At 39.7% G+C, this 24,072-nt stretch overlaps 1 protein-coding gene across 7 annotated transcripts in view; it reads right to left on the bottom strand.

The window, feature by feature from the left end:
• LOC133620350 (potassium channel subfamily T member 1-like) overlaps positions 1-24,072 on the bottom strand; it is a 289,334-nt gene that overhangs the window by 36,215 nt on the left and 229,047 nt on the right. For all 7 annotated transcript variants that reach the window (XM_061981789.1, XM_061981785.1, XM_061981788.1 and 4 more), the window contains 3 exons: positions 17,735-17,884; positions 15,480-15,715; positions 13,356-13,569 (listed from right to left, as the gene is read on the bottom strand). In XM_061981789.1, the coding sequence (XP_061837773.1) occupies positions 13,356-13,569; positions 15,480-15,715; positions 17,735-17,884 (600 nt within the window). The remainder of the gene's footprint in view (positions 1-13,355; positions 13,570-15,479; positions 15,716-17,734; positions 17,885-24,072) is intronic.

The following is a 24,072-nucleotide window of genomic DNA, read 5'->3' on the forward strand; positions in this document are numbered from 1 at the left end:
TAGCTACTTCTAAATCACTCATCCTGGTCTCCATGGCGACAAATAAAGTATGTTTCTTCAAGTAGCATTATCACTGGAGGATGAGGAATGGCTAAACATGCTTCACTACACACCCTAGGAGGATACAATAGCTCACCGGCGTCACAATGTAAACAAATGCCATGGGTGGATCTACACCTGACATCCACTGTAATGATACCAAGTACACTAGCGTATCTAGTCGATACTGCTATGATTACATGGATATTTTTTACTGTCACAAAATCTTTTTTCCTTTTTTTAAGATTCATAATATGTTTATAAAGTCAGTAAATACGTCCCTGGACACATGATGACTTTGAATATGACCAATGTATGATCCTGTAACTACTTGGTAACGGATCCATACCTAAATGTGTGGTATCATTAAAACTAATGTAAAGTATCAAAGAAGAGAAGAATAAGTGATTATTTTTTCTTGCCCTAATGTGGGATCTGAGCCCAGATTGTGAGACACTTGTGATTTAGGGCTATATAAATAAACATTGATTGATTGATTGATTGATTGAAGTGTCAGGTGAATGAATTGGTGAGTCTCAGTAGTCTCTAAACACCCTCTACAACCACCAGGTAGTGAGGATAGCTTCTGATAGTAAATGATGTATGTCAGTACTGACACCATTGTAACTGATGTATGTCAGTACCTACACCATTGTAACTGATGTATGTCACTATCTACACCATTGTAACTGATGTATGTCACTACCTACACCATTGTAACTGATGTATGTCACTACCTACACCATTGCAACTGATGTATGCCACTATTTACACCATTGTAACTGATGTATGTCACTACCTACACAATTGTAACTGATGTATGTCACAACCTACACCATTGTAACTGATGTATGTCACTATCTACACCATTGTAACTGATGTATGTCACTACCTACACCATTGTAACTGATGTATGTCACTACTTACACCATTGCGAGAGGCAATGATGAGAGATATAGCAGATTAGTCTCGCTTAACAAGTGGCTGGCTAGCTTCTGTAGACAACAGGGACTAACGTTTATTGATAATTGGCTCTCTTTCTGGGGCAAACCAGGCTTGCTGATGAGAGACGGCCTTCACCCTAACCAGGAAGGCGCCATCATCCTGTCTAAAAACATAGACTACTGTTTAAGTCACATTTGACTAACTACACTAGAGCAAGCCCGGTCACAGGCAATTACAGAGCCTGCTAGTCCGGGTGAGGAGTCAGTTAAGCTAGAACTAGCCAGCACCAGGCTGGATAATTCCTGTACGCATAGCAATTTTCTTAGAATAACACACAACTCACATAATGTGTTTTCTGTTGTGAATGTGTCCGGGGTAGATATGCATTCTACTGAGGTGGCAAATCATGATGCGTTCAGTCGATCGCAGCATCAAGCAAACAATCTGAAAATTCCCGTCGTATCAATTCCTAGATATGGTCGAAACTATTTAAAGTGCACTACGTATAATAAACGCAACATTATTAATATTGCTACTACGGATAATTTAAACAAAAACTCGTCAAAACAGCCCAATACTTATAATATGGGCTTTTTAAACATAAGATCATTGTCTCCCAAAACGTTATTAGTTAATGAGGTCATTAGAGACAACAATCTTAACGTCATTGGTCTTAGCGAAACCTGGCTCAAACCAGACGATTGTTTTGCGCTAAATGAGGCATCTCCTCCTAACTATACGAATGCGCATATTGCCCGTCCCCTTAAAAGGGGTGGGGGTGTCGCACTAATATACAATGAAAACTTTAACCTTACCCCTAACCTAAATAATAAATACAAATCGTTTGAGGTGCTTACTATGAGGTCTGTCGCACCGCTGCCTCTCGATATGGCTGTTATCTACCGCCCCCCAGGGCCCTACTCGGACTTTATCAATGAATTCTCAGAGTTCGTTGCTGATCTAGTGACGCACGCAGACAATATAATCATAATGGGGGACTTTAATATCCATATGAATACCCCATCGGACCCTCAGTGCATGGCGCTCCAGACTATAATTGATAGCTGTGGTCTTACACAAATAATAAATGAACCTACGCATCGCAACGGTAATACGATAGATCTAGTGCTGGTCAGGGGTGTCACCACCTCCAAAGTTATGGTACTCCCGTATACTAAAGTAATGTCCGATCATTACCTTACGAAGTTCTGACTCATTGTCAACAAACTAATAATAATAATAACTGCTATAGCAGCCGCAACATTAATGCTGCCACAACGATGACTCTTGTTGACCTACTGCCTTCGGTAATGGCACAATTCCCAAATTATGTCGGCTCTATTGATAACCTAACTAACAACTTTGACAATGCCCTGTGCAAAACCATTGATAGTATAGCACCGCTAAAACAAAAAAGGGCCCCTAAAAGGCGCACCCCATGGTTTACAGAAGAAACCAGAGCTCATAAATTATCATGTAGAAAGTTGGAACGCAAATGGCGCGCGACCAAGCTTGAGGTTTTCCATCAAGCATGGAGTGATAGTTTAATATCGTATAAACGCATGCTTACCTTAGCTAAAGCTAAATATTACTCAAATCTCATCCGCCTCAACAAAAACGACCCTAAATTTTTGTTTAGTACAGTAGCATCGCTAACCCAACAAGGGATCTCCTCCCAATAGCTCCACCCACTCGGCAGATGACTTTATGAATTTCTTTAATAAGAAAATTTAACTCATTAGAAAGGAGATTAAAGACAACGCATACCAGCTACAACTGGGTTCTATTAACACAGATACAACTATATCTACGACGGATACTGCAATACAAAATAGTCTCTCTCTTTTTGATGAAATAACATTAGAGGAACTATTACGGCGTGTAAGTGGGATAAAACAAACAACATGTTTACTTGACCCACTTCCTGGGAAACTTATCAAGGAGCTTTTTGTATTATTAGGTCCATCAGTGCTAAATATTATAAACTTATCACTTTCCTCTGGCACTGTTCCCCTAGCATTCAAGAAAGCGGTTATTCATCCTCTGCTCAAAAGACCTAACCTTGATCCTGACCTCATGGTAAACTACCGACCGGTGTCCCACCTTCCCTTTATTTCGAAAATCCTCGAAAAAATTGTCGCACAGCAGCTAAATGAACACTTAGTATCTAACAATCTCTGTGAACCTTTTTAATCCGGTTTCAGGGCAAATCACTCTACGGAGACAGCCCTCGCAAAAATGACTAATGATCTACTGCTAACGATGGATTCTGATGCGTCATCTATGTTGCTGCTTCTTGATCTTAGCGCTGCTTTCGATACCGTCGATCATAATATTTTATTAGAGCGTATCAAAACACGTATTGGTATGTCAGACTTAGCTTTGTCGTGGTTTAACTCTTATCTTACTGACAGGATGCAGTGCGTCTCCCATAATAATGTGACCTCGGACTATGTTAAGGTAACGTGCGGAGTTCCTCAGGGTTCGGTTCTTGGCCCTGCACTCTTTAGTATTTACATGCTGCCGCTAGGCGACATCAGACGCAAATACGGTGTTAGCTTTCATTGTTATGCTGATGACACCCAACTCTACATGCCCCTAAAGCTGACCAACACGCCGGATTGTAGTCAGCTGGAGGCGTGTCTTAATAAAATTAAACAATGGATGTCCGCTAACTTCTTGCAACTCAACGCCAAGAAAACGGAAATGCTGATTATCGATCCTGCTAAACACCGACATTTATTTAAAAATACCACCTTAACATTTGACAACCAAACAATTACACAAGGCGAATCAGTAAAGAATCTGGGTATTATTTTCGACCCAACTCTCTCCTTTGAGTCACACATTAAGAGTGTTACTAAAACGGCCTTCTTTCATCTCCGTAATATCGCTAAAATTCGTTCTATTTTATCCACTAGCGACGCTGAGATCATTATTCATGCGTTCGTTACGTCTCGTCTCGACTACTGTAACATATTATTTTCGGGTCTCCCTATGTCTAGCATTAAAAGATTACAGTTGGTACAAAATGCGGCTGCTAGACTTTCGACAAGAACAAGAAAGTTTGATCATATTACGCCTATACTGGCTCACCTGCACTGGCTTCCTGTGCACTAAAGATGTGACTTTAAGGTTTTACTACTTACGTATAAAATACTACACGGTCTAGCTCCGTCCTATCTTGTCGATTGCATTGTACCATATGTCCCGGCAAGAAATCTGCGTTCAAAGAACTCCGGCTTATTAGTGATTCCCAGAGCCCAAAAAAAGTCTGCGGGCTATAGAGCGTTTTCTATTCGGGCTCCAGTACTATGGAATGCCCTCCCGGTAACAATTAGAGATGCTACCTCAGTAGAAGCATTTAAGTCCCATCTTAAAACTCATTTGTATACTCTAGCCTTTAAATAGCCCCCCTGTTAGACCAGTTGATCTGCCGTTTCTTTTCTTCTCTCCTCTGCTCCCCTATATCCCTTGTGGAGGAGGGGTGGGCACAGGTCCGGTGGCCATGGATGAAGTGCTGGCTGTCCAGAGTCGGGACCCGGGGTGGACCGCTCGCCTGTGCATTGGCTGGGAACATCTCTGCGCTGCTGACCCGTCTCCGCTCGGGATGGTGTCCTGCTGGCCCCACTATGGACTGGACTCTTACTATTATGTTGGATCCACTATGGACTGGACTCTCACAATATTATGTCAGACCCACTCGACATCCATTGCTTTCGGTCTCCCCTAGAGGGGGGGGGGTTACCCACATATGCGGTCCTCTCCAAGGTTTCTCATAGTCATTCACATCGACGTCCCACTGGGGTGAGTTTTTCCTTGCCCTTATGTGGGCTTTGTACCGAGGATGTCGTTGTGGCTTGTGCAGCCCTTTGAGACACTTGTGATTTAGGGCTATATAAATAAACATTGATTGATTGATTGATTGATTGATTGATTGATTGTAACTGATGTATGTCACTACCTACACCATTGTAACTGATGTATGTCACTACCTACACAATTGTAACTGATGTATGCCACTACTTACACCATTGTAACTGATGTATGTCACTACCTACACAATTGTAACTGATGTATGCCACTACTTACACCATTGTAACTGATGTATGTAACTACCTACACCATTGTAACTGATGTATGTCACTACCTACACAATTGTAACTGATGTATGTCACTACCTAAACAATTGTAACTGATGTATGTCACTACCTACACAATTGTAACTGATGTATGTCACTATCTACACCATTGTAACTGATGTATGTCATTACCTACACAATTGTAACTGATGTATGTCACTACCTACACCATTGTAACTGATGTATGTCACTACCTACACCATTGTAATTGATGTATGTCACTACCTACACCATTGTAACTGATTTATGCCACTACCTACACAATTGTAACTGATGTATGTCACTACCTACACCATCGTAACTGATGTATGCCACTACTTACACCATTGTAACTGATGTATGTAACTACCTACACAATTGTAACTGATGTATGTCACTACCTACACCATTGTAACTAATGTGTATCACCACCTACGCCATTGTAACTGATGTATGTCACTACCTACACAATTGTAACTGATGTATGTCACTACCTACACCATTGTAACTGATGTATGTCACTACTTACACCATTGTAACTGATGTATGTCACTACCTACACCATTGTAACTGATGTATGTCACTACCTACACAATTGTAACTGATGTATGTCACGACCTACACTATTGTAACTGATGTATGTCACTATCTACATCATTGTAACTGATGTATGTCACTACCTACACCATTGTAACTGATGTATGTCACTACCTACACCATTGTAACTGATGTATGTCACTACCTACACCATTGTAACTGATGTATGTCACTACTTACACCATTGTAACTGATGTATCTCACTACCTACACCATTGTAACTGATGTATCTCACTACCTACACCATTGTAACTGATGTATGTCATTACTTACACCAATGTAACTGATGTATGTCAATACCTACACCATTGTAACTGATGTATGTCACTACCTACACCATTGTAACTGATGTATGTCACTACTTACACCATTGTAACTGATGTATGTCACTACCTACACCATTGTAACTGATGTATGTCACTACCTACACCATTGTAACTGATGTATGTCACTACTTACACAATTGTAACTGATGTATCTCACTACTTACACCATTGTAACTGATATATGTCACTACCTACACCATTGTAACTGATGTATGTTACTAACTACACCATTGTAACTGATGTATGTCACTACTTACACCATTGTAACTGATGTATGTCAATACCTACACCATTGTAACTGATGTATGTCACTAACTACACCATTGTAACTGATGTATGTCACTACCTACACCATTGTAACTGATGTATGTCACTACCTACACCATTGTAACTGATGTATGTCACTACCTACCTATACAGCACTGCGCTCAAAAACCTATCAAAATGTTTTAGTAGGACTTTGGTAAGCTATGAAGCCGCACCGCTTGATGGATTGTACTGTGCTTCAACATAGGAGTATTATTATGGTGTGTGTATAAGATAAGACATTATCTGGTGTTTTGTTTCACGAAATGTATGTAAAACCAACTTTTCTTACCTTCTGGTACCTGCTGATCTGTATTTGAGATCTGTATAAGTCCTGAAAATTTGCTCACTTCCGCCTTTGTAGTCCGTGCAGACACTGTAGTCAATAAGCTTCTTCTTTTTCTCTACCTTCTTGTTATGTGACATTCATCCTCCACTGTTGCCATTTCTAATATTAAGTAGTGTAAAGTACTTACTTATATCTGTCAGTAAACTCACCATGAAAGCACTAAAACATACCGGTGTAGTGAGTTTACATTATTCACCCAAGGAACTTTAGTTATTAGAGAGTTCCGCTCTGACGGTTTTTCACGGGACACATTTCGGGCGTTGTTGTTGCACTAGTGAGCCACGGATGAGGAGATGCTGCTCCATTATTGATTGAAGTAAAGTCTGAATGTTATTAAAACGGTTAGCTCCATCTTTTGACACTTCTTCCACTCCCGTCCTTGCACGGTACACCGCTACAACAAAGATGACGGGGAGAAGACGCTGTCGAAGGTGAGCCTCAAAACGGCGCATTCTAAAGAGACCGTCAGAATGCAACTTGAAGATGATGTGTAAAACATCATCTATGCAACATTTTGACCAAAGAGCCACCATTACTTGTTATGTAGACCACAAGGAAGTCTTTTACATTTAGAAAATAATCATAATAATATGACTCCTTTAATGCGTCTTATAATCCGGTGCGCCCTATGGTCCGGAAAATACTGAACCTACTTTTGCCTATATTTATTTTAGTGCAATTTATTATGGTGTTTTATTCTGGCTTATACCAAATCTTATCTGATTGGGATTTTATTGACCCCGCCTTCCGCCCGAATGCAGCTGAGATAGAGTCCTGCAACCCCCGCAACCCCAAAAGGGACAAGCGGTAGAAAATGGATGGATGGATGGGGAACTATGAGTACTATTTTGTGTTCTTGACAATGTTTGTGGTATGTGCTCGATCTTTGTATTGTATATCTAAGATCTTACTTTCTCTCTCTGTTTCAATGGATGTTCTGATCTTGCAGGCTGCAAAACAATTTTACCTTTGGGTACTAATAAAGTAACCTCACCTAACCTCAATAAAGGTGACTTTGTGGATGCTATTTCGTGTCTCAACGGCCCTCACAATGTTTAAATATAGAGGGTTGTTAACAAGTGTTCTATGATCAAAGCTATGAAAATAATTGATATAAAATTCCTCCTAGGCAGAAATTAATTCACCACTGTTTGGCCCGGAACCAATTACCAGCGATAAACAAGGGAGGACGTGACTTACATAGTCTTGACTTGTTTAATGCACCACTAGCTGATCACCACACGGTGGCACTGTGGTACTTTCAGGCAAGTGCTTAAGAGAGGCACCAATGGGACAGTGTTGGACTCAATAAATAATCAGGAAAAACTGTTTGACTGTCATTTAGTGGCCCCTAAATGAACATGGTATAATCTTTGAACCCAATCATGAGCTATTAAACGCTGTGAAGAATCATAAGAGCCTGATAATTACCACCAAAGGTAAGAAAAATCTATAACCTTCCTTTTTTCATGCTTCACTTTTGATACATAGAGGTTTGAAGTGTTGTGTTGCCAAAAAAATACTGCCCTATGAGCACGTCCAGTGCTATGTACACATTGGGAGGCCTGGGTTTAAAAAAAAACAAAAAAAAACTGGATTCGCTACGAATCTAAAAATAAAGCCAACTATCTGTCAGTCAGCTACAAACATGAATGCTATTAGCAAATTGACTCAAGTAGCATAACAGCTTGGTAAAATGTGAGTGTAAAGTTAGCGCTGTCTTCGTCGAGGCTACGCCAACATAGCTAATGTTTGTGTCCTGAATGTTACGTTGCTGAATACGGCTTTATATTAGATTACATTTTCGGGACTAATGCAGATCCCAAATACACATCAGCAGGTACCAATAGGAAAGAAAAGTTGTTTTTTGGGGTCCTTATACACACACTATAATAATACCCGTATTGTGAAGCACAGTACGTCTGACTATGGTAGACGTAATGCTCCGACAATCCATCAAGCGGTGCAGCTTTGTAGCTTACCAAAGTCCTCCTAAACATTTTACAAACGCTGTGGTAATGTTCTATATTCTCAATAAAATATAAAAGTTTTGCTTACCGGTACTTTCAACATTCATAACTCGGCTTCACAAATTCACATTGCGATCAGAATTGGTACACATGGAATGACGACATAAAGTACCGTATAAGACTCGGTACCTGTTGGCATCCATTTGTAGTGGGCGAAGTCTGGTGGCAAAAACCCCTCGCTCTCGATCATCAAACTGTCTTTACTGCACTTAGGATGATCAGATCTCTTTCCAAACTTTGAGGTCGGGGTCTGATCACGACCACACCTTGATATCCACACAAATATCGCCCCCTTGTGGTGGAACGTTTTAACGGTCATAATTTCCACATCCTTCGATCTTCCTTCATTTTGCGGCCCTTATACACACACTATAATAATACCCGTATGTTGAAGCACAGTACGTCTGACTATGATAGACGTAATGCTCCGACAATCCATCAAGTGGTGCGACTTCGTAGCTTACCAAAGTCCTCCTAAAACATTTGACAAACGCTGGGTGTAATGTTCTATATTCTCAATAAAATAGCAAAGTTTTGCTTACCGGTACTTTCAACATTCATAACTTGGCTTCACAAAATCAGATCGTGATCAGAATTGGTACACATAGAATGATGACCTAAAGTACCGTATGGGACTCGGTACCTATTGGCATCCATTGGTAGTGGGTGGAGTCTGGCGGAAAAAAAAACCTCGCCATTGACCATCAAACTGTCTTTACTGCACTTAGGATGATCAGATCTCCTTTCAAACTACCGTATTTTTCGGACTATAAGTCGCAGTTTTTTTCATAGACTTATACTCAGGAGCAACTTATGTGTGAAATTATTAACACATTACCGTAAAATATCAAATAATAGTATTTAGCTCATTCACGTAAGAGACTAGACGTATAAGATTTCATCGGATTTAGCGATTAGGAGTGACAGATTGTTTGGTAAACGTATAGCATGTTCTATATGTTATAGTTATTTGAATGACTCTTACCATAATATGTTACGTTAACATACCAGGCACGTTCTCAGTTGGTTATTTACGCCTCATATAACGTACACTTATTCAGCCTGTTGTTCACTATTCTTTATTTATTCTAAATTGCCTTTCAAATGTCTATTCTTGGTGTTGGGTTTTATCAAATACATGTCCCCCCCAAAAATGCGACTTATACTCCAGTGCGACTTATATATGTTTTTTTCCTTCTTTATTATGCATTTTTGGCCGGTGCGACTTATACTCCGGAGCGACTTATACTCCGAAAAATACGGTAATACAAATATTCTAGGTTGGGGTCTGATCACAACCACGCCTTGATATCCACACAAATATCGCCCCCTTGTTGTGGAACGTTTTAACGGTCCTAACTTTCTTCCACATCCTTCGATCTTCTTTCATTTTGCAGCCCTTATACACACACCATAATAATACCCGTGTGTTGAAGCACAGTACGTCTGACTATGGTAGATGTACTCACATTTTAACGGTCATAACTTCCTTCCACATCAACCGATCTTCCTGAGATTTTTGATGGTATTGCTTCACGATACGAACATTTCGATTTACAAACCCTGTTCAAGAACCAATTAAGCTGGTACATGTAGGTTCCGCTGTACGCTGCGTTCCAAAGAGAGCAGGTAATGTTAAACGAGGATGTTAGTTGAGCAAGACGAGTGTTGGTGGTGACGTCTGAGTGTCGGGTCAGTGGAGGAATTACCACTGAGAGAGAGTGGTGAACTGCACACACGATGGAAAGTGCTGACCTCCGCTACATGTCATCTTTATCATCAATCCAATCCAATCCACTTTATTTATATAGCACATTTAAACAACAAAATGTTTCCAAAGTGCTGCACAACAATATTAAACACAATTAAAAACAATATAAAATAAATATGATTAAAAACAATTTCAAAGGGTAAAACCAATTAAAACAGTAAATAGAAAGCAAAAAGCAAAATTTTAAAAACACAGAGGACAACAGAGGACCACACAACTCACATAGTGTTAAAAGCCAGAGAATAAAAGTGGGTCTTAAGACGAGACTTAAAACACTCCACTGTGGGAGCAGTTCGAACATGGAGGGGCAGAGTGTTCCAGAGCTTAGGGCCGACCACAGAGAAGGCCCTGTCTCCCCTGGTTTTAAGTCTCGTCTTGGACACCACGAGCTGGAGCTGGCTCTCGGACCTCAGAGCGCGCGCAGGATTGTACGTTTGGATGAGGTCCGAGATATACTGAGGTGCCAGTCCATGTAAAGCTTTAAAAACAAACAGCAAGGTTTTAAAATCAATTCTAAAATGAACAGGGAGCCAGTGCAAACTCTCAAGGACTGGGGTTATATGCTGGCGTCTCCTGGCCCCTGTTAAAAGTCGTGCTGCCGCATTCTGGACTAACTGCAACCGGGAGAGAGCTTTTTGGCTAATGCCAGCATAAAGTGCATTGCAGTAGTCCAGGCGACTTGAAATAAAAGCATGCACGACTTGTTCAAAAAGGTTAAAAGATAAAAACGGTTTTACCTTTGCTAAAAGACGAAGATGATAAAAACACGATTTTAAAACGCCATTGACTTGTTTGTCAAGTTTAAAATCGCTGTCTATAGTGACGCCAAGGCTGGTGACTTTGGGACGCACATAATTTTGCAATGGTCCCAAGTCAGTGAGGGCCGGACCAAACACTAAAATTTCCGTTTTTCCCTCATTCATTATTAAAAAATTCTGGGCTAACCAAGCCTTGACGTCGCATAGACAGTTGAGAAGGAGTGTCAGGGGGCCGTGGCCTTTTGAAATAGGCATATAAATTTGGCAGTCGTCTGCATAAAAGTGATAAGACACTCCATGCCTCTTAAAAATCTCTCCAAGAGGGAGGAGATATAGAGCGAACAGGATGGGGCCTAGAATAGATCCCTGGGGGACACCACAGTAAAGCGGAGCAGAAGAAGAAGTGGTGTCCCCCAGCCTGACAGAGAAGGACCTTTCTGACAGGTAGGATCTAAACCACTCTAATGCAGTCCCCCTGACACCCACACAGTCTCTCAGGCGATCTAAAAGAATTGTGTGGTCGACTGTGTCAAAGGCAGCTGTAAGATCTAAAAGCACTAAAATGGCAGAGCTGCCAGAATCAGATATTAAAAGCAAATCATTAAAAACCTTTAAAAGTGCAGATTCAGTACTGTGCAAAGCTTTGTATCCAGACTGAAATGGATCTAAAGTGCTATTTTCATCTAAAAAAGGCTGTAGTTGCGCCAAATTTTTGACACAAAAGGTAATTTAGAAATGGGCCGATAATTTGACAAACTTGTAGGATCAAGACCTGTTTTTTTTTATCAAAGGCTCAACAACAGCTCCTTTACAAAAAGAGGGCACACTGCCAGAAATCAAGCTGCTGTTGATGATGTCCCTAACAGATAAGTCAATAGAGTCCCAGACTTCTTTAAAAAAGCGAGGGGGGATTGGGTCTGTGGGACAGGACGAGGGTTTTAGTTTGTCGACTATTCCTGTAAGCTCAGGCATGGACACAGGCTCAAACTGACAAAACACAGCCGAGCACCGAGTGGCCACATTGAAACTAAATGGAGAAGGAGAAAGATTTGCCCGAATAGTAGCAACCTTGTCGTTAAAAAAGGAGAGAAATTTTTCACAAGTTTCCCTTGTCATCTCTAGTGAAGTGGCTGGATTCGGATTAAGAACAGAACTAATAGATTTAAAAAGAACACGTGGCTTGTTGATACTATTTGAAATTAAGTCTGACAAATATTTAGTTTTTTCAGCTTTAACCACACTTTGATAGTTCTGACAGCTTTCTTTTAAAATTTGATAAGAGACCTCCAAGTGATCCCTTTTCCACTTACGCTCCGCCCTTCGCCACTCATGCCGAGCTGTGCGTGTGGTTTCATTGAGCCAAGGCTCCTGTTTTGACTTTGGACGTATAGCTCTGAGGGGCGCTATACTGTCCAGAATCTCAGAACATGTGGAAATAAAAGAGCACATTAATTGTTCAGTGTCTGCAGAGTGTGATATATTCTGCATAGACACAGTGAACAAAGGAGAAAAGGCGGCTGCAGTGTCAGTTCTAATAACACGCCCATGACGCACGGCAGGCGGTTTTACATCAGGGTCCAAACTTAAATTGAACATAACAGGACTATGATCGGAAACACAGCATCACCAACAACGACATTGTCAACATTAAAACCATAAGACAGTACAAGGTCTAAAGTGTGTCCGTGTACATGCGTTGGGCCAGTAACATGCTGAGCCAAATTAAAACCTTCGATCAAGTCCAAAAACTCTCCGGCCATGGGTTTAGAAGGACAACAAACATGTACATTAAAATCCCCGACGATTAAAATCTTGTCGTAGCGCACCAGACTAAAAGCAATGAAGTCAATCATTGTCAAGTACGCCCCCGTTCATCATCATGACGCACTGATTACACGCCAAGCTCGTCTATCTCACCTTACAAAATAGGCGGCATCCATTAATAATACCCGTATGTTGAAGCACAGTACGTCTGACTAGGGTAGCCGTAATCACATTTTAACTGTCATAACTTCCTTCCACATCCAAAATAGGCGGCATCCATCCCTGGGAGGAGCCATCAGGGTGAGGCGTGTTCAGACATTTAGAAACATCTCACACGGACATCACTTACTCTGAGCCCACCGAGCCCTCCTCGTCCGATTGGTTGGTCTCATCCTCGGACTGGTCGCTGAGGAGGTCACAGGGGAGGATGGCGGAGGAGTCGGCGATCTCCAGGACCGGCGCGATGCTCGGCCTGCGGCTGCCGGCGCCATTCTCCGTGGGCAAGGTCAGCTTGCTGGTTTCCTCCGGGGGGTCGGGGTTCTGGAGGTCAATGGCCACGGTACCTGGACGCCACACGGAGGAGCATCAGAGATTGAGATTTTCAGCACAATCCCATTCAAGATCAGACAAACATTACAGGGAGCATGTGATGGAAGAATGCACTGCACATGTGATGGAGGAAAGCACAGTGCAGGGTTGAAATTCAACTGAATTTGCATTAAATCAGGTTGTTTTAGCTAATAATCATGTTGCAAGATCTAGCATGTTGCATTCAATGTTTATTCCCATTAGTTCCCGTTAATTCCCATGGAAAGTTTCCAACTTTGAATATTCCCGGAATTTTGCAACCCTGGCCATTGCACACAAAAACATGTTACAAAGAATCCACAAAACTTGCAACAGAGGGAAGGAGTGGGAGCTACGGAGGCCGGCTGCTGCTGTATACGGAGGCATGTCTGGTAAAGACTGTCCTTCAGCAGGACTAGGCAGCACGGAACCAATTAATACCTCCACCACCAAGGTGACACTTACAGAACCTTACTTTGGATGCAACTTTTAATACTCTTCCCTTTTGAATTATTTTCATATTTAATGCTCCAATTACTTAACATCCAATATTCCACTTTGAAAAGTATTTTTGGGAAAACATTGCATATTTAGTGTTTTTGCAATATAAAAACTGATAATGAAACCTTATGGCAACAGACAGATGCGAAGTTGATGTACAGCAGGGGGTCCCTACACTCTGAGGGCCAAACATGCAGGGCCGATTTTGATATTTTTCATGATCAAAACCATGAGGGTCCCCTTCATTTGGGTGAACGGTAAAGGTCCCGGGGACCTAAAAGGGTTATAAATAAGTCATATTTTAATATCATCCATCCATTTTCTACCGCTTGTCCCTCTCGGGATCACGGGTGTGGCTGCAGCCTACTTTCAAAGTATGGCCCGGGAGCCATTTTGGAAGGCATGGGCCACATTCTTCAAATACTATCAAAAAAAAGATTTAAAAAAGTGGAATAAAAGAGCAAAAAGATAAAAGTTGCACTGTTGACTTCAATAACACAAAGCTGCTGTTTTATTTTATTTTTTTGTCATTGCTCAAAAATAATAATGAATCAAAATCAACGTTGGTATGAATTATTAACCCACCGAAGGCTCCAATTAGCTTACATCAAATGTTCTACTTTGAAATATTTTGGGGGAAAACATTCAATATTTTGTGTGTTTTTCATGAAAAAAACTAAGTTTTCTTTGACAAAAAGGGCATAAAACAAACAAATTATAAATAAAAGTTATGAACAGAATCGGTGACAAAGGGCAGCCTTGGCAGAGTCCAATCCTCACTGGAAACAGGTCTGACTTACTGCCGGCAATGCGGACCAAGTTCTGACACTGATCAGACAGTCCGATACCCCATACTCTCTGAGCACTCCCCACAGGACTTCCCGGGTTACACGGTCCAATGCCTTCTCCAAGTCCACAAAGCACATGTAGACTGGTTGGGCAAACTCCTATATACTATATATACTAATATATATATATATATATATATATATATATATATATATATATATATATATATATATATATATATATATATATATATATACACTGATATATATATATATACTAATATATATATATATATATATATATATATATATATATATATATATATATATATATATATATATATTCCCTGGACAGGACTGTGGGGGCAAAAATGAGTAGTAGATAGAAGTTTTTGTTTAGTTATTGTGGACTGTTGACTTGGTTTTGTATGTAATATAACATTTATTTTCTGTGTATAACAAAAATGTGGAACGTGCTGTATGCTAACATTAGTTAACTTCATGCTGTACTGCATGCTAACATAGTGGACTTGTGGACACTCATACCAAGTGGCCTGATCAACTTTGACAAGTCAAAGGAAACAATTTTGAGCGAGTAAGACCACTTTCTGTCTCACCCATGCTGGCGATGATGCTGTGCACGGGCAGGCGAGAGGGGGCGTCGTAGAGGCCGGAGACGGGCAGGCTCTTGTTGTGCTTCTCCTCCTGTTTGAAGATGAAGGCGGAGTTCTCCTCCTTGGTGATGTTGATGTAGTAGCAGGTGTCGGTGGCGGCCATGATGTGACGGGGCCCGGGGTTCAACAGGATGCTCTTGTTGTCCTCACGCTTCACGCCGATCAGACACACGCCGTACCTGCCCGTCCACCATTGATGTCAATGCATGGTTACTTCTCATTGTGACGCCTCGCACATGTATGGAAGTCAATATGAAGGACAGATGTTGTATACTGAGCTAGTATGAAGGTCATAGGTCACAATTAGGGATCATTTCAATGGATACGGTACCAGTTCCCAGTACCTGGGAATCAATACTGGTTATTGATACTTTTGTATCTACTAATTATGTTGTTTTTGATCTCATTTTTATTCTAACTTTTAAAGTGGCTGGACAAGACAGACAAATATTTATATATATATATATATATATATATATGTATATATATATATATATATATATATATATATATAATATACAAACCCCGTTTCCATATGAGTTGGGAAATTGTGTTAGATGTAAATATAAACGGAATATAATGATTTGCAGATCCTTTTCAACCCATATTCAATTGAATGCACTACAAAGACAAGATATTTGATGTTCAAACTCATAAACTTTTTTTTTTTTTTTTGCAAATAATAAATAACTTAGAATTTCATGGCTGCAACACGTGCCAAAGTAGTTGGGAAAGGGCATCTTCACCACTGTGTTACATGGCCTTTTCTTTTAACAACACTCAATAAACGATTGGGAACTGAGGAAACTAATTGTTGAAGCTTTGAAAGTGGAATTCTTTCCCATTCTTGTTTTATGTAGAGCTTCAGTCGTTCAACAGTCCGGGGTCTCCGCTGTCGTATTTTACGCTTCATAATGCGCCACACATTTTCGATGGGAGACTGGTCTGGACTGCAGGCGGCCCAGGAAAGTACCCGCACTCTTTTTTTTACGAAGCCACGCTGTTGTAACACGTGCTGAATGTGGCTTGGCATTGTCTTGCTGAAATAAGCAGGGGCGTCCATGAACAAGACGGCGCTTAGATGGCAGCATATGTTGTTCCAAAACCTGTATGTACCTTTCAGCATTAATGGTGCCTTCACAGATGTGTAAGTTACCCATGCCTTGGGCACTAATGCACCCCCATACCATCACAGATGCTGGCTTTTACACTTTGCGTTGATAACAGTCTGGATGGTTCGCTTCCCCTTTGGTCCGGATGACACGATGTCGAATATTTCCAAAAACAATTTGAAATGTGGACTCGTCAGACCACAGAACACTTTTCCACTTTGCATGAGTCCATCTTAGATGATCTCGGGCCCAGAGAAGCCGGCGGCGTTTCTGGATGTTGTTGATAAATGGCTTTCGCTTTGCATAGTAGAGCTTTAACTTGCACTTACAGATGTAGCGACGAACTGTATTTAGTGACAGTGGTTTTCTGAAGTGTTCCTGAGCCCATGTGGTGATATCCTTTGGAGATTGATGTCGGTTTTTGATACAGTGCCGTCTGAGGGATCGAAGGTCACGGTCATTCAATGTTGGTTTCCGGCCATGCCGCTTACGTGGAGTGATTTCTCCAGATTCTCTGAACCTTTTGATGATATTATGGATCGTAGATGTTGAAATCCCTAAATTTCTTGCAATTGCACTTTGAGAAACGTTGTTCTTAAACTGTTTGACTATTTGCTCACGCAGTTGTGGACAAAGGGGTGTACCTCGCCCCATCCTTTCTTGTGAAAGACTGAGCATTTTTTGGGAAGCTGTTTTTATACCCAATCATAGCACCCACCTGTTCCCAATTAGCCTGCACACCTGTGGGATGTTCCAAATAAGTGTTTAATGAGCATTCCTCAACTTTATCAGTATTTATTGCCACCTTTCCCAACTTCTTTGTCACGTGTTGCTGGCATCAAATTCTAAAGTTAATGATTATTTGCAAAAAAAAAAAAATGTTTATCAGTTTGAACATCAAATATGTTGTCTTTGTAGCATATTCAACTGAATATGGGTTGAAAATGATTTGCAAATCATTGTATTCTGTTTATATTTACATCTAACACAATTTCCCAACTCATATGGAAACGGGGTTTGTATAATCTATACTAAAACTAAAAACTAATAGGAATCTTGATGGAACAAAGTAAAAACACTGCTTACTTCTTGTGGGCGTGGAAGGAGGCGTAGGTGAAGCTTTTTCCATCGTACTCCCCAAAGAACTTGCTGTCACACAGTCTGATGTGGTAGACTTCGTTACCCGAGCAGCGCCCGTACATCCTCTGCCATTGCTCCGGAGACAACTGCCCTTCCCTGCAGGCCACACACCACACCATCACTCACTATCATTGACATGAACTCATGTGTCAATCATTCACTATCATTGGCATGAAGTCATCTGTCAATCATTCACTATCATTGAAATGAAGTCATGTGTCAATCATTCACTATCATTGACATGAACTCATGTATCAATCAATAACTCCTGCACATGAAGTCATGTGTCAATCATTCACTATCATTCACTATCATTGACATGAACTCATGTATCAATCATTAACTCCTGCACATGAAGTCATGTGTCAATCATTCACTCCTGCACATGAAGTCATGTGTCAATCATTCACTCCTGCACATGAAGTCATGTGTCAATCATTCACTCCTGCACATGAAGTCATGTGTCAATCATTCACTATCATTGACATGAAGTCATGTGTCAATCATTCACTATCATTGACATGAACTCATGTATCAATCATTAACTCCTGCACATGAAGTCATGTGTCAATCATTCACTCCTGCACATTAAGTCATGTGTCAATCATTCACTCCTGCACATGAAGTCATGCGTCAATCATTCACTCCTGCACATTAAGTCATGTGTCAATCATTCCCTAAAGAAGCATTTCATCTGCATGTGTAAGTACACTATTTCATCTGCATGAGTATGTACAGTATTACTGTCACACAGAAGTAGAAAGATGTTGTGTGGGTTGCAGATGTCACTTGCACATGTATCATCTAAGTACTAAGCAGCAATGGATGGTTGGAGCTGATGAGAAAACTGAAGTATACTGCTGATGCCAAGAACATTAGCCACTGATTGATATAAAGTGTTAGTGCAAAGTGTGGCTCACTATTTACCATGTAAAGCGCTTTGAGTCACTTGAGAAAAAGCGCTATATAAATGTAATTCACAATTCACTTCACTCACAGACCATTTTTTAATAATTGAAAAAAAATATTACAAAAAAAACAAAACATGAAAAAGTGGAATAAAAGAGCAAAGGTGTAATGTAATGAGAACACAACTGCTGCACATACTGTAAATAATGAAACAATAAAAGTAATCAAATTACAAGCATTTCAAAATAAACAAGTAAACGATAAACAAACAAATAATAATAATAATAGAATAAAATAATACAATCCATCAATAAAATAGAATGAAACAATAAAACAAATCAATATAATATAAAAAACCCAAAATCAATATAACAGAATAAAACAATAAAAACAAATCAATAATAGAATCAAACAATAAAAACGAATCAATATAATAGAAAAAAATTAATTAAAAATCAATATAATAGAATAAAACAATAAAAACAAATGAATAATAGAATAAAACAATAAGAACAAATCAATATAATAGAATACAACAAAAAAACCAAATCAATAATGGAATAAAACAATAAAAACAAATCAAAATAATAAAAAAAGATACAAACAAATCAATATAATGGAATAAAACAAACACAAATCAATATAATAGAATACAACAATATAAACAAATAATAATAATAAAATAAAATAATAAAAGACATCAACAAAATAAAATAAAACAATAAAAACAAATCAATATAATAGAATAAAAATAAAAATAAATCAATAAAATAGAATAAAACAATAAAAACAATTAATAATAATGGAATGAAGTAATAAAAGACATCAATAAATTAGAATAAAACAATAAAAACAAATCTATATAATAAAATAAAACAATAAAAGACACAGAAGACGATTTAAAAGGCAGATAATAAAAGTGGGTTTTAAAACAAGACTTCAAACATGACATGAGGGCCAGAACATTCCACAGTTTAGGGCCCCTAGTCTGAAGCCTCCTTTTAGGCCCCACATTGGTACTGGCCCTCAGACCACATACATTTGGATGAGGTCCATGATGTACTTTGGGGCCGGTCCATTCAGAGATTTAAAAATAACTTTTTAAAATCAATTCTAAAACCAACAGGAAGTCAATGCAGAGAAGTGAGAATCTGGGAGATGTGCTCTCCTTTCAAAGTGGTGTTGTGGACTAACTAAGTGTGACACTGCAACTACACAAAGTTGTGGACTAACTAAGTGTCACACTGCAACTACACAAAGTTGTGGACTAACTAAGTGTGACACTGCAACTACACAAAGTTGTGGACTAACTAAGTGTGACACTGCAACTACACAAAGTTGTGGACTAACTAAGTGTCACACTGCAACTACACAAAGTTGTGGACTAACTAAGTGTGACACTGCAACTACACAAAGTTGTGGACTAACTAAGTGTGACACTGCAACTACACAAAGTTGTGGACTAACTAAGTGTCACACTGCAACTACACAAAGTTGTGGACTAACTAAGTGTCACACTGCAACTACACAAAGTTGTGGACTAACTAAGTGTCACACTGCAACTACACAAAGTTGTGGACTAACTAAGTGTCACACTGCAACTACACAAAGTTGTGTACTAACTAAGTGTCACACTGCAACTACACAAAGTTGTGGACTAACTAAGTGTGACACTGCAACTACACAAAGTTGTGGACTAACTAAGTGTGACACTGCAACTACACAAAGTTGTGGACTAACTAAGTGTCACACTGCAACTACACAAAGTTGTGGACTAACTAAGTGTCACACTGCAACTACACAAAGTTGTGGACTAACTAAGTGTCACACTGCAACTACACAAAGTTGTGGACTAACTAAGTGTCACACTGCAACTACACAAAGTTGTGTACTAACTAAGTGTCACACTGCAACTACACAAAGTTGTGGACTAACTAAGTGTCACACTGCAACTACACAAAGTTGTGGACTAACTAAGTGTGACACTGCAACTACACAAAGTTGTGGACTAACTAAGTGTGACACTGCAGCTACACAAAGTTGTGGACTAACTAAGTGTCACACTGCAACTACACAAAGTTGTGGACTAACTAAGTGTCACACTGCAACTACACAAAGTTGTGGACTAACTAAGTGTCACACTGCAACTACACAAAGTTGTGGACTAACTAAGTGTGACACTGCAACTACACAAAGTTGTGGACTAACTAAGTGTCACACTGCAACTACACAAAGTTGTGGACTAACTAAGTGTCACACTGCAACTACACAAAGTTGTGGACTAACTAAGTGTCACACTGCAACTACACAAAGTTGTGGACTAACTAAGTGTCACACTGCAACTACACAAAGTTGTGGACTAACTAAGTGTCACACTGCAACTACACAAAGTTGTGGACTAACTAAGTGTCACACTGCAACTACACAAAGTTGTGGACTAACTAAGTGTGACACTGCAACTACACAAAGTTGTGGACTAACTAAGTGTGACACTGCAACTACACAAAGTTGTGGACTAACTAAGTGTCACACTGCAACTACACAAAGTTGTGGACTAACTAAGTGTCACACTGCAACTACACAAAGTTGTGGACTAACTAAGCGTGACACTGCAACTACACAAAGTTGTGGACTAACTAAGTGTCACACTGCAACTACACAAAGTTGTGGACTAACTAAGTGTGACACTGCAACTACACAAAGTTGTGGACTAACTAAGTGTCACACTGCAACGACACAAAGTTGTGGACTAACTAAGTGTGACACTGCAACTACACAAAGTTGTGGACTAACTAAGTGTGACACTGCAACTACACAAAGTTGTGGACTAACTAAGTGTCACACTGCAACTACACAAAGTTGTGGACTAACTAAGTGTCACACTGCAACTACACAAAGTTGTGGATTAACAAAGTGTCACACTGCAACTACACAAAGTTGTGGACTAACTAAGTGTCACACTGCAACAACACAAAGTTGTGTACTAACTAAGTGTGACACTGCAACTACACAAAGTTGTGGACTAACTAAGTGTGACACTGCAACTACACAAAGTTGTGGACTAACTAAGTGTCACACTGCAACTACACAAAGTTGTGGACTAACTAAGTGTCACACTGCAACTACACAAAGTTGTGGACTAACTAAGTGTCACACTGCAACTACACAAAGTTGTGGACTAACTAAGCGTGACACTGCAACTACACAAAGTTGTGGACTAACTAAGTGTCACACTGCAACTACACAAAGTTGTGGACTAACTAAGTGTGACACTGCAACTACACAAAGTTGTGGACTAACTAAGTGTCACACTGCAACGACACAAAGTTGTGGACTAACTAAGTGTGACACTGCAACTACACAAAGTTGTGGACTAACTAAGTGTGACACTGCAACTACACAAAGTTGTGGACTAACTAAGTGTGACACTGCAACTACACAAAGTTGTGGACTAACTAAGTGTCACACTGCAACTACACAAAGTTGTGGACTAACTAAGTGTCACACTGCAACTACACAAAGTTGTGGACTAACTAAGTGTCACACTGCAACTACACAAAGTTGTGGACTAACTAAGTGTCACACTGCAACTACACAAAGTTGTGGACTAACTAAGTGTCACACTGCAACTACACAAAGTTGTGGACTAACTAAGTGTCACACTGCAACTACACAAAGTTGTGGACTAACTAAGCGTGACACTGCAACTACACAAAGTTGTGGACTAACTAAGTGTGACACTGCAACTACACAAAGTTGTGGACTAACTAAGTGTGACACTGCAACTACACAAAGTTGTGGACTAACTAAGTGTCACACTGCAACGACACAAAGTTGTGGACTAACTAAGTGTGACACTGCAACTACACAAAGTTGTGGACTAACTAAGTGTGACACTGCAACTACACAAAGTTGTGGACTAACTAAGTGTCACACTGCAACTACACAAAGTTGTGGACTAACTAAGTGTCACACTGCAACTACACAAAGTTGTGGATTAACAAAGTGTCACACTGCAACTACACAAAGTTGTGGACTAACTAAGTGTCACACTGCAACTACACAAAGTTGTGTACTAACTAAGTGTGACACTGCAACTACACAAAGTTGTGTACTAACTAAGTGTGACACTGCAACTACACAAAGTTGTGGACTAACTAAGTGTGACACTGCAACTACACAAAGTTGTGGACTAACTAAGTGTCACACTGCAACTACACAAAGTTGTGGACTAACTAAGTGTCACACTGCAACTACACAAAGTTGTGGACTAACTAAGTGTCACACTGTAACTACACAAAGTTGTGGACTAACTAAGTGTCACACTGCAACTACACAAAGTTGTGGACTAACTAAGTGTCACACTGCAACTACACAAAGTTGTGGACTAACTAAGTGTCACACTACAACTACACAAAGTTGTAGACTAACTAAGTGTTACACTGAAACTACACAAAGTTGTGGACTAACTAAGTGTCACACTGCAACTACACAAAGTTGTGGACTAACTAAGTGTGACACTGCAACTACACAAAGTTGTGGACTAAGTGTAAGTGTGACACTGCAACTACACAACATTACAACTTACTGCCCCACCCGATCCTTAAGATCAGCCGATCAGCTGCTGTTGACGGTCCCTGACACAAGGCTGAAGCTTAGAGGTGACAGAGCTTTCGCCGTTGCTGCTCCCAAGCTCTGGAACGACCTACCCCTGAGTGTTAGACAAGCCTCCTCTCTTCCTGTTTTTAAATCTCTCTTAAAAACATACTTTTATTCCATGGCTTTTAACACTGAGTGATATCCATCCTGCAATGGCGCCCCATAATACACCTGCTGTGAACCTGTTTTTATGTTTTTACGTTTTTATTTATTCTATTTTAATTATTTATTTTTTATCGTGTTCTGTTTGTGTTGTGTTGTGTTTGCTCGGTACTCGTTTTATCTTTTAACCTGTTCATTGTACAGCACTTTGGCTACCCCTGTGGTAAATTTTAAATGTGCTTTATAAATAAAGTTGATTTGATTTGATTTGAACATTGAGGACTAAGTGTAAGTGTGACACTGCAACTACACAAAGTTGTGGACTAATTAAGTGTGACACTGCAACTACACAAAGCTGCCAAGTAGGCACTTTTTTAAAAAAACTTTAAAACATAATAAAAACTTATAATCGACGAATAGATTGTTGAACTACAGATTTAAGCATTTAAAGTAAAAATAATATTTATTGATATGACTTATTTTAACACTCTTATGAAACTTTTAGTTTCATTTAAAAAAAAAAAAAAAAAAGATCCACAAGCAATGTTGTTATGAATCGTTGACCTGTTTAATGCTCCAACTTTTCACATAAATGTTCCATTTTGAAAATTGTT

Source organism: Nerophis lumbriciformis, linkage group LG24 (assembly GCF_033978685.3).
Source record: "Nerophis lumbriciformis linkage group LG24, RoL_Nlum_v2.1, whole genome shotgun sequence".
NCBI classification, from domain to species: Eukaryota; Metazoa; Chordata; class Actinopteri; order Syngnathiformes; family Syngnathidae; genus Nerophis; species Nerophis lumbriciformis.